Source organism: Trichomycterus rosablanca, chromosome 13 (assembly GCF_030014385.1).
Source record: "Trichomycterus rosablanca isolate fTriRos1 chromosome 13, fTriRos1.hap1, whole genome shotgun sequence".
In the NCBI taxonomy this organism is placed as follows: Eukaryota; Metazoa; Chordata; class Actinopteri; order Siluriformes; family Trichomycteridae; genus Trichomycterus; species Trichomycterus rosablanca.
In genome coordinates this window covers 26,636,330-26,651,478 of record NC_086000.1, presented here as the reverse complement: position 1 = coordinate 26,651,478, position 15,149 = coordinate 26,636,330, and the positions used below count along the sequence as shown (strand labels likewise).

At 36.1% G+C, this 15,149-nt stretch overlaps 1 protein-coding gene across 1 annotated transcript in view; it reads right to left on the bottom strand.

Moving 5' to 3' along the window:
- LOC134325396 (G patch domain-containing protein 2-like) overlaps positions 1-12,637 on the bottom strand; it is a 48,180-nt gene extending 35,543 nt beyond the window's left edge. The window contains exons 1-2 of the mRNA XM_063007576.1: positions 12,597-12,637; positions 10,173-10,881 (exon numbers count right to left, since the gene is read on the bottom strand). Of these exons, the coding sequence (XP_062863646.1) occupies positions 10,173-10,873 (701 nt within the window). The 5' untranslated portion in view covers positions 10,874-10,881; positions 12,597-12,637. The remainder of the gene's footprint in view (positions 1-10,172; positions 10,882-12,596) is intronic.
- Positions 12,638-15,149: the final 2,512 nt, after the last annotated feature.

Sequence of the window (15,149 nt, the reverse complement as noted above, 5' to 3'; positions counted from 1 at the left end):
TAAATGAGAAGGCTGTAGCTTTAGGCCTAAGCAGCTTAGCAATGTGTACCGTATGTTTCATGTAATGTTTAAGTATTATGGTATACTATATAGAACACTGAGCCACTATACATCATAGAACTTCATCTTGACTCGACTGTTTATGAAGCTTACTTTGCACACATATCAATATTTACTTCAAAGGTCACTTTACAACAGTTTATTATACTACATATTACATATACAGTACTTCATATACATATACTTCATCCTAGTTATTCACCTACACAGTATTGTGCATTCCCTATCTATCTATCCATCCATCCATCCATCCATCCATCCATCCATCCATCTACACCATAATACTAAACTATTAAAGCCAAGTTTACATGTAATTAACAGCAATTCATCAACAACTTAAAATGTAAATAAAGCTGGATCATAGCACATTTACACCAATTCAGCCATTGCACATTATGATCTTAGGCTTGTGTTCAGTTAGCGTAAATCGACAAAGCTGCTGCAGCTATTTTTAGGAAATAGGAAAATAGCCTGGAAAGAGCTCTTTGTAAGGCCCCATGCACTCACTGAAATCTCACAGATTTCCATGAACTTGACAATTAGTCCAGTGTGTTTCAATGATCTCCCCAGTCAAGGGATCTAAATCGAATAGAGCACCTTTGGGATGTGGTAGAAAAGAAAATTTGCAGTATGAATGTGTAAATACATTTTATAGCAATTACACATTTCATACACTATTTAGAATTCATGCCACACAGAATTAATTCTGCTATGACAGCATTTCGGATCTTGCTCTGTATAAGTATGGTGTTCCTAATAAAGTGGCAAGTAGGAGGAAATACTTAGCACATGGAGACATCTGTATGCTTGTTTTTATGCACCTCTTGGCTAAAATAACAGGTCCCACTAATTCAAGGGGGTGTCTACATAATTTTGATATGTGAATTTAAGTGGTCTCTGTATGTGTTTGAGTGTTAAGGAGAGGAGGAAGAGTGTTTAACATAAAGAATGATGAGTGCAATATAAACAATTCATTAGGACGACACATTAAGTATTAAACATTATTAAGGGTGTAATGTGATGTTTCCGTGAGAGACCTGCTGCCAATATGAAACTGTTTCCATTAAGTGGTACCTAATTAATGCCATGCATTATTAAAAATAACATTTTTCTTACAGCTTGTCAGAGCATTGCCGTTCCCTGGTACATGACCTTCAGAGGGAGAACTTTCTGTCTCTGTGTATCTGTCTCTGTCTGTGTTTTGCCTTGTAAAATTATTCTGAATTTGAAAACATGACATTGAAATGGTTAACCCTTCACGCTATGGATGAGTCATGTATAAAAATATTGTTTTGTAAAATTAATCATTTCATAAATGTCGCATATTTTGTTCTAAACAATGAGATTGTAATTAAATGTACTAAGAACAAAAACACAAAACACAAGAATAAAAACACTGATTTTAGGGATTCTGCTCGAAAACTTGTACTTGCATTATTCACACTTTCACTTTTCTTCAGTAAATGCTTAATTCTGGTCAGGGTGGAATGGTTCTCATGGGTCCAAACATACCCAGAAACACTGGACATATGACAGACATTAAACATCGACAAGAAGGTTTTTCATTGCAAACTTAGACTTGCTTACTTGCAGGTAGGAAAAGTTTAGGCTCGCCAGTCAGTCTAAATTAGGGACAGTGCTAGCCTAGTGGGTAGAGCTTTGGACTATTAATCGGAAAACTGTGAGTTCATATCTTGGCTTTTCATTGTACTGTACACGTGTATAAGTATATATGACAAATAAAGGCATTCTGTTCTACTGGCACATATTTGAGAGGTGGGAGATAAAGGGAAACTGGGAAACTCTAAGGGGAAACTTAGTTACCAAATTGTGCAAAGGATTGGATACTCCTAATCCAATGTCATGTTTGTTTGTTTTTATTTACAACCCTTAAATGAAACAAAATTAAATATAACCTTTTTTAGTACATTCAAGTGCACAGTAAAGTGAGCATATTGAAGAGAATAAAATCTAACATGTGCTCTCACATTTGCACACATTTTAGGTTATTTCTCCTCAATATTTTAAAGCTAATAAACTGTAATTTTGCATTTAACCGGGTAGAAGTTTGTTTCTTGAAGGAATGTGTTAAAACTTTTTGAAAAACATGAAATTGGACTAAAGGTGTTTAATGTTTTGCATAAAACTGATGATTTAGTATTTAAATGATCAGAGGTCACCGGAAAAGGTCACTGGAAACTCTAGCACGATTTAAGCATGAAAAACTTAACCTTCGATATAATTAAATTAATTAATTCAAGAATTCCAAAATCCACCACTGAAACCCCACTACAGCCTAGCAGCTAGAAAGCATGTCTGTTTATTAGGCTAGTGATGAAAGACCAGAATAACAAACAATACTACACACCTTAAAGTGTTTGTTTCATGCACCTCTGGATAAAATAAAAACAAATAAAAACTGCCAAATTATATGAATGGAAATTAGGAAATACATTCTTAAACATATCATTTTGGTAATCAAGGCTCCTTTACTGTTTAAGAGCAATGCAGCATTGTAATACTGTATTATGAGATGGTGAAAAGAGAGGTACCATGTCCATTTTGCAACATTATCTATTTTCTTATGAGTAAAATGGTGTAAGAAAATATAATAATAAATTAAAAAATAAATACTTCTACTACTACTAATACCAATAAAAATAATAATAATAATAAAATATATATAAAATAATAATAATAATAATAAATAAGTACTACTACTACTACTAATAATAAAAATAATAAATAAATACTACTACTACTACTACTACTACTACTACTATTACTACTACTACTATTACTACTACTAATAATAATAATAAAAATAATAAATAAACACTGCTACTACTATTACTATTACTAATAATAATAATATTAATAATAATAAATAAGTACTACCTACTACTAATAATAAAAAATAATAAACATAATAAATAAATACTACCATTACTATTACTATAATTATTATTAATAATAATAATAATAAAATTAATAAAAATAATAAATAAGTACTACTACTAATAATAATAATAATAAAATAATAAAAAATAATAAATAAATACTAATAATAATAATGTTAATAATAAAAAATAATTTAAAATAATAAATAAATACTACTACTACTACTACTATTACTACTAATAATAATATTATTACTAATAATAATAATAATAAATAAGTACTACTACTACTAATAATAATAAAAAATAATAAACATAATTAATAAATACTACTACTACTATTACTATTACTAATAATAATAATAATAATAATAATAAATAAGTACTACTACTAGTAAAAATTATAAAAAATAAAAATAAAAATAAAAATAATGATAATAATAATAAATACTACTACTATTACTACTACTAATAATAAATAAATACTACTACTAATAATAATAATAATAAATAAGTACTACTAATAATAATAACAGAAAAATAAAATAATAATAATAATAATAATAAATAGTACTACTATTATTACTAATAATAATAATAAATAAATACTACTATTACTACTACTACTAATAATAATAATAATAATAAAAATAATAATAATAATAAAAAGATACTACTACTACAAATATTTATCATTATAATTCTTCTTATTATTATTACTACTATTATTATTATCACTACTACTATTTTTTTTTTCAAATTGCAAATAGAAATATCTTCATTTATAAAATGTATTTGCAGAAAATGACACTTTTTTCATTTTTTTTAAATAATTGCCTGTTTTCAAGTGTTTTAGCCACAACTCTTGCTTACATATGTTGAAACTTTAATATTCGAATGTATAAAATAATTAATAGATAATAATTTGTTGTTTAAAATTACCAATAGAGGTACAAAAGTAAAACTACATTTTACCAAATACAAAAATAATATCAACACATACTTATTAACCATTAAGTCAACGTAAAGTACACATTCCTATACACAGTAATGGATCTTTACATTTTTAAACCTGTTTTCCTCCTTGGCCTATTGCCTGCAACATTCCAGTGAGGTGAGCCCAAAACATACTAAGGCTTGGTGTAATCAATAGCACCTAATCCCAGCCTCCTGAGACTAGTAGGCAAATTTGGGGTGAGATTACAATGCACTGTAGAGTCATTCAGCACTGTCTTATTACTCACTATAGAACAAAGACGGCAGACTAAAAACTAAGAGGGTGTCTGGCTGATAACAAGGAACCCCATTCCAAAACCATGCCCCCTGCTATAAGTGTATGATTAAAGGGTCTCAGCCTCGCTCAGCTTGGATAACTGGATTAGTCTCAGGGATTTATGAAAACGAACTTGAGCAAGTTAGACTACAATTCCAAACTCTTTATCCACTTTTCCACAGCACTATTACTAAACTAATGTAAAAGCAGTTCCAAAAACAGCCAGGAACAAAAAATCATACTCAGTAACTCCTCCACTGAAATAGGGTGGGAGACTCTAGCTCAGTTTAAAGATTTGACATGGCTCTTTATGTTTTATATGTAAATGAAAATGAAAATGAAAATACATTTTCGGCAGTATTTATAGTTTAATCAAATTTATAGTTTAAAATCAAACAAAAAAGATAGTGAGGGTATGCTTAGTATTTCTAAACATTGCTAATATATATATATATAATAACAATGCAACACAGAGACTTAAAATACTGTGTAAATACAGTATATTATGTAAAATACTGTAGAAATACTGTATATTATGTAAAATACTGTAGAAATACTGTATATTATGTAAAATACTGTAGAAATACTGTATATTATGTAAAGTACTGTAGAAATACTGTATATTATGTAAAATACTGTAGAAATACTGTATATTATGTAAAATACTGTAGAAATACTGTATATTATGTAAAGTACTGTAGAAATACTGTATATTATGTAAAGTACTGTAGAAATACTATATACTGTATTATGTAAAGTACTGTAGAAATACTGTATATTATGTAAAGTACTGTAGAAATACTGTATATTATGTAAAATACTGTAGAAATACTGTATATTATGTAAAATACTGTAGAAATACTGTATATTATGTAAAGTACTGTAGAAATACTGTATATTATGTAAAGTACTGTAGAAATACTATATATTATGTAAAGAACTGTATAAATACTGTATATTATGTAAAGTACTGTAGAAATACTGTATATTATGTAAAGTACTGTTGAAATACTCTATATTATGTAAAGTACTGTAGAAATACTGTATATTATGTAAAGTACTGTAGAAATACCATATATTATGTAAAGTACTGTAGAAATACTGTATATTATGTAAAGTACTGTAGAAATACCGTATATTATGTAAAGTACTGTAGAAATACTATATATTATGTATTTGGGTTTTAAGACCAAACACTTCCCACTCCCTGCTCTGACAAAGAACATTGTTTACCATAAAGACCACATTATGAACACATAATTAAACAAAACATCTGTTGTGATGCTGATTAATGATCAGCTTTTACTTCTAAATTGAAGCAATGAGGTTCAGGCTTAAACCCTGTGCATCAAGCAGATCAGGCCCTCCAGCCAGGCCATACTGAACACCAGGTTGTATGCCATGTACTGAGCCCAATACATGCCTAATCAAGGATGTGCTGCCCAGCTGGAGCTGCCAACAGCTGCTTTACACTCACTTGGATTGGTTTAATAAGAGTCTACGAGGGAGGATGGACTGTATCTAGCATATGCTGCATGTTTAAAACTAACATCTGGCCTCGCAGTATGTGTATGTAGTATGACCCTAAGGGGAAAGCTGTTAGGAGAATTAAAAAAAAAAAGCATTGACTATCCTACTTAACCTCAAACCTGTGACTTTCCAAACAATCATCACTGTGCTCATTTTTAGCATAACCTTTTACGTTAATCTATCCAATCCAGGCTGCAAAACACTTCTCCGATCCAAACACACCGCCATCAGGCACAAGTGTAAGTGAGAAATGATTGACAGAGCAACACAGTGTTCCCATTTATTTCTTCTCTGGAGCTGTTTTCTGTCAGGAGGGGTATTGATTTCTCCATAAAATAAGAAAACAAGCACCATTGAGAGGCCACGTAGGGTCAGCACAAATTAAAGCAGAAGATGTAAAGCTGGCTGTCGCCCCATTATTGGCTGCCATTGAAGACTCACTCTATTCTTTAAACCAACCCACAGATAATTAGATCATCATGGCGCTGAGGAGAAAGGTGGGATGGGGCGGAGGGGGCTGAGTGTGATGTAGCAGGAGGAAACCGTTGTAGAGTAGCTGACCACACACAAACACTGTGTTAGGTTGTGTGATCCTGTCCGGTTGTGTGACAACTGACTTTGTAAAACCTGGCAGCTGCTTCACCATATTATTAGTTCTGTCTGAAGCATCTGTTAATGTTTTAAATAAACATTTTATGTTGGCATTTTATGAATAGTAAATAGGTGCAGTGGGTAGCGCAGTTGCCTCACAGCAACAAGGGCTTTGGTTTGATTCCTTTCCATGTGGGGTTTTCATGTTCTCCCTGAGTCTATGTGGGATTCCTCCAGGTGCCCCTGTTCCCTGCCACAAGTCCAAAGACATGTAGGCAGGGAACTAAACTAAACTGGAGCTACTAAAATTTGCCTGGACAATGAATGAATGAATGGATGGATGCAGGGATAGATGGATGAATGAATGCATAGATGGATGGATGGATGCAGGGATGGATGGATGGATGGATGGATGCATGGATGGATGGATGGATGGATGCATGGATGGATGGATGGATGCATGGATGGATGGATGCATGGATGGATGCATGGATAGATGGAAGGAAGGATGGATGGAGTTGTTGGCAGCTTCTTTTTACCCACCGGATTTCTCACCAGAGCGCTTAACAACATACAGGGTATTGTTGTATTCCTCTGCTGCTAACTTTAATGGTACTCATTGGTACCATTTGGGTATTTGTTTTTTTCCGGCTCCTCCCATATTTAGTGGTCACCACAGCGTATATAGTCCACATACCGGAATTGGAAGAGTTTTTACACTGGATGCCCTTCTTCACACAACCCTCTATTTTTTCCAGGCTTGGGACCAGCACTAAGAGTGCACTGCTAAGTGCACCTCCCAATGGCTAGGCTGATGGCAGACACCCAACTGGCCAATAGCACTGCTGAGATTCAAACCCCTGATCTTCTGATTTCAACAGTAGTTGGCTAGCAAAGTTTACTGCTGCACCACCCAATCTCACGGGTATTTGCAGTAGTAAGCTAGAGCATTAAACTAATCACCATCCACTAGACAAACATCTTGTGTTTTTTACTGACAGTTACTTAGATCTCAAATTTAAAATACTATTATTAATGTAAAAATGGGATTGTAAAATGTATTTAATAGTTGTGCTTACCTACTGTACTTTGGGCTTCACTAAATAAAGCAGTGGTGTAAACCAGTCCTTGAGCACCACACCTTCACTAACATACTGCAATGTATGCAACATTCTAATATGGTGAGTTAAGTAAGTGCAAGCCTCCATTGACACAGAAGTAATTCACAGAGCCAAAGTCAATTCTCAGACGTTTGTGTGATACACATCTTCTGTGGGAATGAGAGTGCTGCTGTACTGGGAGCTCTTCACTTCACCACAAACTTAATTAACTACAATCCTATAAAACTTCATTTCACACTGATCAATACATCACCAACTCCTTATTTGTAATTTTAGAAAAGAGACATCAGAAGCTAATTGTAGCCCAGAGGCAACAAGCAACAGTAAATTCCCTCTGCTGATCAGCACAGCACTGAGAGGCCTCGACTGCCTCATGGCCTTCATTTTTAATACCAATCCAGCTGATGAATTGATGTCTGTATGAATCATGGTGCAATGAGGCCATATTGACTATTGACAATGAGATTTAGGTGAGCTTGTAGATCGTTTTAAATGTCTTCACTTTTATGGTCGCAGGCAGATTTATATTTCCAGCTTAATCTCTAAAATGAACAAGCAACAAAGAAGCTCTGCTGTCTCAAATGACACCATTCATCTGTAAACATAAAATACTAAAAGGATTTCTTTGATCCAATACTGTATGTCTGTATCAGGAGCAATTTTGGCCTATTGTGCCATAATTTATGCCCAAATGTCACCTCAGGTGACACCACACCAATCCAGCATGCAAACTAATGACACCCAGCCTTACAGCATGTGCATTCAAAATCATGATGCTTTGCATACTTCTCAACAAAAGATTACAGAGTAAATTCAGTTACTAAATGGAGGCTATCCTCATGAGATGTCACAATATTATCATATATATTTTAACACCACCACAAATTTGGGATACAGCAAGGACATAGCCATGAATTGGGGGGCATTCTAAATTCATCATATTAACAACTGATGGAAACACACTGACAGATCCTAACATTACACAAAGCTAGTGAGTGTAATAAGTTAATTTGTCATTTTTACATGATTATGTTGGGGGGGGGGGGGGGGGGGCATTTTGAGCATATACACGATCATATACACGATATCCATTACATTAAAACCACCTCCTTGTTTCTACACTCATTGTCCAATTTATTAGCTCCACTTACCATATAGAGAATGACATGGTGGTGGTGTGTTAGTGTGTGTTGTGCTGGTATGAGTGGATCAGACACAGCAGCGCTGCTGGAGTTTTTAAATACTGTGTCCACTCCTACCTAGTTGGTCCACCTTGTAGATGTAAAGTCAGAGACGATCGTTCATCTATTGCTGCTGTTTGAGTTGGTCATCTTCTAGACCTTCATCAGTGGTCACAGGATGCAGCTGTTGGCTGCATATATTTTGGTTGGTGGACTATTCTCAGTCCAGCAGTGACAGTGAAGTGTTTAAAATCTTCAGCAGTACTGCTGTGTCTGATCCACTAATACCTGCACAACACACACTAACACACCACCACCATGTCAGTGTCACTGCAGTGCTGAGAATGATCCACCACCCAAATAATACCTACTCTGTGGTGGTCCTGGGAGAGTCCTGACCATTGAAGAACAGCATGAAAGGGGGCTAACAAAGCATGCAGAGAAACAGATGGACTACAGTCAGTAATTGTAGAACTACAAAGTGCTTCTATATGGTAAGTGGAGCTAATTAAATGGACAGTGAGTGTAAAAACAAGGGGGTGGTTTTAATATCATGGTTGATCGGTGTATGAATATATAATTAATATATATTGTGATTACGGCCTTGGGATACAGACGCTGTAACTGAGTCTTTACATCAAGTCATGTCATTAAGTCATAGCCAGATATCTGAGTCAGTGAATTTGTGTTGGTTAACTAGCTGCATGGATTTAATGTGAATAATGTCAGTGATTAACACCAGATACTTTTATTTCATCTCAGTTTCATAAATTCATTGGTCATTGATTTCTTCATGACCAAGATAAAGTGATACTGATAAAGTGGCAGATTTGTATACCGAAAAGTATATGAACACCCGACCACAGGCATTAATATGGAATTAAAGAAGATATGGAAACACTTCTTTTGGAAAAGCTTTCACCAAGATTTTGAAGTGTTTATGGGAACTGGTGCCCATTCAGTCAAAGAATTAGATTCAACCCAGTCTCTTTACATTAAACTCTTTACATTAAACTCATCAAACAATGTCTTTATGGATCTGGTTTTGTGCACAGGGGCACAAATGTTCATTTGTTTATTCTTTCATTTTCTGTTTTACCTCTGCTTTATCCTGGTCAGGGTCACAGTGGGTCCGATTTATTGGGCAAAAGGCAGGAAACAGCTCAGACAGGTCTGCCACCAATAATAATGCTTGTTGGCATATTGAGACTCTAGGCTGATCTGCATTAGCATATGACTGTTTTTCACATTGACAAACACGTCTGTAAGTTGCTCTGGATAAGAGTAAATGGCAAAATCCATAAATTTACATGTAATCTACAATGTGTCAGTGTGACTGGCCCTGACACACAAAACTACTGTGTCAGTAGATCTGTGTTGGAGAGGAAATGTGAGTGGATGCATAAACAAGTGTGTCCGTTACAAACTAGGACCATTAAACTCTAGGGATTTTTCTTTTTTTCTTTTTTTTTTTTTCACCAAATTGTCAACAATTTAGGAATTAATGCAGACATACCATTCAGACATGTTCTCATCTGTGGCCTCTCGCTGCTTTTTTGTCTGTCGTAAAATCTTGTCCTTCCAGCCCCCTTCCAGTTTCAGGCTTCCAGACACTGCAGAGCTGCTGTCCTGTTTTGCCCAGGCACCAGAACGTTTCTTCATACGTCCCAGCTTCTGCTTCTTATAAGACCTCTGATGATAATGACGATAATGTTGTTGTCGATGGGTTCGCTCGCCTCTCTCCAATCCAGACACTTTCAGCCTTGGCTGAAGGTTTACGCTCACATTGGGTGGCATACGTTTGACCCTGCGGCGCCTGCGAAGAGACCTGCTGAGTGTGTTCTCCGTAAATGAGTCAGACTCCGGCCAGGAATGCTGCCTGGTTCTGAAGGACACTGAGGATGGAGTCCAGCGCTTTGCTATCACTGTGTCATCTGAATCACTGTGGTTAGCTAGCACAGGACTGCGGTTAGCTAGCACCGCTGCAGCAGGATGTCTGTAGTTTCTGGAGAAGGCTTCATCCAGACTAGACTCGGACGCCTCGCTGAGACAGCGGCTATGCTCAAAGTCACAGCGCCGTTTTCGACTTCTCCGCTTGCGAACCTGACGCCGATGCTGCAGCGGCCTAAGCACCATGTTCTCCCATAGTTCACCCAGCTCGGCTTGTTCTGAGGTCTGCTCCAGTGCCAATACCAGGTCCTGCACCAGCTCCTCCATATTGGCAACTGGAAAACAGTAAAAAAAATTAACATTTAGCATAACCTTTTACACAGTATCAGCAACATTTTCTCCAAGCATACTAAGACGCTAAACAGAAGCTCCAAAAATATTATGGAAAAGTCTGTATCTATCATGCCTGGTCTTAAGCTGAATGGCCCCTTTGAGCCACACACACTTACATGTTTTTGGTAGGTGGGAGGTAGGTAAAAAAAAAAAATACCCAGAGCAAAGATGCAAAGCTTCTTACAAAAAGTGACAGAAAGCAGGAATTGAAGGAAAGGGCCCTTCTTGTTCCAGCATGACTTTACCCCTGTGCACTAAGCAACATCCTTAAATGCAATATCTGGTGAAACTTCAGTGGACTGCACAGGCCTGACCTCAACCAACTGGCCTACCTCGGGATGATCTGGAACACTGACTTCAATTATCAGTGACTGAGATCACAAATGTTTCTTTACTAAATGCACACAAAATTCCACAGACCTACTCCAATTTCTACCGTTGAGGGTGTTATGGCTGCAAATGGGTGGGTGGGCGACTCCATATTAATGACCACGGTTTTGGTTTTCGGCATATCGCAGCTTGTTTGGAAGCTGGAGTCAAGAGTGCAGGGTCAGCCATTGCACGGCTCCCCTAAAGCAAACAGGATTAAGGGCCTTGCTAAAGAGCCCAATGCTGGCTGCATGGCAGAGTTGGGATTCAAACCTACGATTTTATGATTAATAGCCTAAAGCTTTACCCACTAGGCTTCCGCTGTCCTAAGCCAAAACACATTGTATAACTGTGTAAGTGTGAAGTGGATATGAACACCAAAGGTATAGTAAATATTAAAATGCTAATATACTTTTTAATGCATATGTGGACATTTGGAGTTTGCATGTTCTCCCTGTGTCTGTGTGGGTTTCTTCCGGGAGCTCCGGTTTCCTCCCACAGTCCAAAGACATGCAAGTGAGGTGAACTGGAAATACAAAATTGTCCATGACTGTGTTTGACATCTAACTTGTGAACTGATAAATCTTGTGTAACGAATAATGACCGTTTCTGTCATGAATGTAACCAAAGTGTAAAACATGACGTTAAAATCCTAATAAATAATAATAAAAATTATGCTTATGGATTAGTATTTACAGTGACTTCTTGTTAAACAAACTACATATCATTTATTAAATATTTAAGCATTTCTTAGTCCCTTCGCACCACCAAACTGACTCATTGTACCTGACCACAGTATACTGAGCTCTGCACTGCACTACGTAACACTACAATGACGCGATGTGACGTCACACACTCCTCAATAAAAGCGCAAAACAACGTTCGCACGCCGCATTACCATTACATAACACTGCTGCTCATCAACCCAGAGCGCTTATAAACACCCAAATACTTTCACTTTAGCAATTATAACACATCATACCAGGCTACAGTCACCTTCATATTAAAGCAGAAATAGACTGTAACATGCGCGGAGCATCATTTTAACATCTGAAGTGTCTAAGCGTGCTTCACATATGTTCGTATATATATATATATATATATAAAACCGCTGTACTTTTCTGAATGTTTAAAGTAACTACAGACCGACCAGCGACGAACTCACCAGCTACTGTTTTTATAAGCAGGCCAGTAATAATATGAAATAATAATACTAATATTAGTAAGAGAGGTAATATGAGAAACCTTTAAAGAGGTTAAAAACGCACGGAGGTGTTTTTACACTCACCACTGCGGTTCCTGCTTTGTTTTGACAGCTGAAAATGTGCTGTGATCCCGCCTCCTTAATGACCTCACTTCCGTCTCTCGCCATAGCAAACAGCAATTTCTGACTGCCTGTTCACAATGATCACATGATACATTTACAACACATTACATCAGATCAGCATCTGTGTTATCTGTGTTTATAGAAACCTTTAAAAATGCCATTTAATATTTCTGGTTATTTAATAAAATAAGATGACTTGACATGTAGAAATGGCATATTTATATAGGAGAGATTGGGGTTTGTTAGTATCAGTGGTTGCAAGTAAAACGTGTAAATGCCTGGTAGCTGCTCTTAAGTGTTTTATTATTATTATTATTATTATTATTATTATTATTATTATTATTTTATTATTATTATTATTATTAGTCTTGATTCTGACTACTGGCCACCATATGGATAAGGGCAGTGATAGCTCAGTGGTTAAGGTACTGGACTAGTAATCAGAAGGTTGCTGGTTCAAGCCCCACCACCGCCAAGTTGCCACTGTTGGGCCCCTGAGCAAGGCCCTTAACCCTCAATTGTTCAAAATTGTGTTCAGTCATAATTGTAAGTCACTTTGGATAAAAGCGTCTGCTAAATGCCGAAAATGTAAATGTAAATATGGATAGTGTTTCTCCAAAACATCCTGTTTCTCTTTGTCTTGACACTTTTTCTGTCTATAGTTTAAATGAAGTGTAGAAACCAAGATGGCATGTCTACTCCAGTAATAATTAAATTGGCATAATGTAGGCCTGGGCAGTATGATGGTACATACGGTAAACCGTCTTTGATTCCTCATACGTATCCGTATGGATTTTTCATATACCGTAACATAGTTAATTTTAACAGCTGTAGACTTCAAAAGGCAGCAGATCATATAATATTGTTCACCGCTAAAAGCGTTATGGAGCGCCATGCAGATTGAGTAGTTAGCCAGTTAGCATAAGCATGACAGTGTTAACAGATGAAAGAGGCTTCCTCAATATGGTGAAAAAAAATAAACAAAAACAGATATAAGATGAAGAGGGGAAGACCAGATTTGCACTGGAAGAACCTGCCAAAGAAATGAGGCGTGTCGGCAGTTTAGAACAGACTAAAATACTTTATACTGCAAGCTTTGTCGAGCCACGAACGCAGTAACAATCTACACATGCAAGGACACGATTCCTCTATAGACAGTCGAGTAAGAAGCTTCCAGGTATGGATTCCAGGTATGTCTTACAAGGCAAAAATACTTCATGTTAGTCGCTGTTTCATTTTGTGGGGCTAAGCAAAGCTTATCGTACTCAAAACCTTCATTATGTGCATGGTAAAATAAGCCACAGACATATAAAAAGTTCCAGTCATACAAAAAAAACCATACCGTGATATACCGTGAAACTGCCAGAATCTTAAAAAAAATACCATGATACAAATTTTTTATCATACTGCCCAGCCCTAGCATAATGTATTTTACCAGTTAATTCAATCTTTCTCATGTTTACATGAGGGAAGCGTGACAGCACAGCTGGTAAATCAGTTGCCACATGGCATCATGGGTTCTGCCAGTGCAAACAAAGTCCATGTTCTGCTTTTTAGATTAATCTCAAACCTCTAGGTAACCTCTAGGCCTTGGCAATGGAAAGCTTGCTTGACTGTGGATGTGTCACCCATGTATCAGCAGCAAACATTTTTTTAGGATAGCAAGAGTGCAACTTCATATTAATGGTTTAGGAATTAATGTACATACATTTTTGGTCATGTAGTGTATGCTCCTTTCTAAGGAGTTTAAACTTTTAAGTTTGTATGCAAACTTTTGACTGTATATATTAGCTTTAAACTTGGTGGTAAGGGTCTTGGTGGGTTTCCAACCTGCTCCCGAAACACTGGACGTAAGGTGGAATATACCCTGAACACGATGCCAGGTCACTGCAGATCCTGACTACACCCAAGGAGGCAATTTACTCACTGTCATGTTTTGTTGGTTGGGAAAAAACAGAGTACCTGAAAGAAACTTACAAAAAAAAGAATTCAACCTAGGTCATTAAAGCTTAAAGCTCTAACATTAACTATGTGAGCCTGAGAAGTTAACAGTTCTTTTTAGAATGAACTTGGCCAATATTGCATTTCATATTTACAAACCACTTCATTCTGATCAGGGTCATCAGGGAAACCAGACTACGCAAAGACAAGCTATGTGACACATGGCGAACAGAGCAAACCCAGTTACCTGGAGCTTTGTAGCAGCAGTTTACTAGCTTACTACATTTTGCATTTCAGAGATCCAGTTGGTATTGTAGATTTTATTCTTGGGGTGGCACTTAAGCATCCAAGGCCCGGTTGGTCCCAAAAAAACACTGGTGAAGATTACATTTTGGTGGTACGGTCATAATTAGCTTCCACTTAAACACATCATTTATTAGCAATGTGGTGATTTTAGTAATTAAAAAATAAATTTTAACTTCAGCAGCATTAACTACTTTTACTTCTCAGATGAAGCTAAACTCCACCCTCTCATACACACCATCCAAATAAGAAAGGAAGAAAAGAACAAAA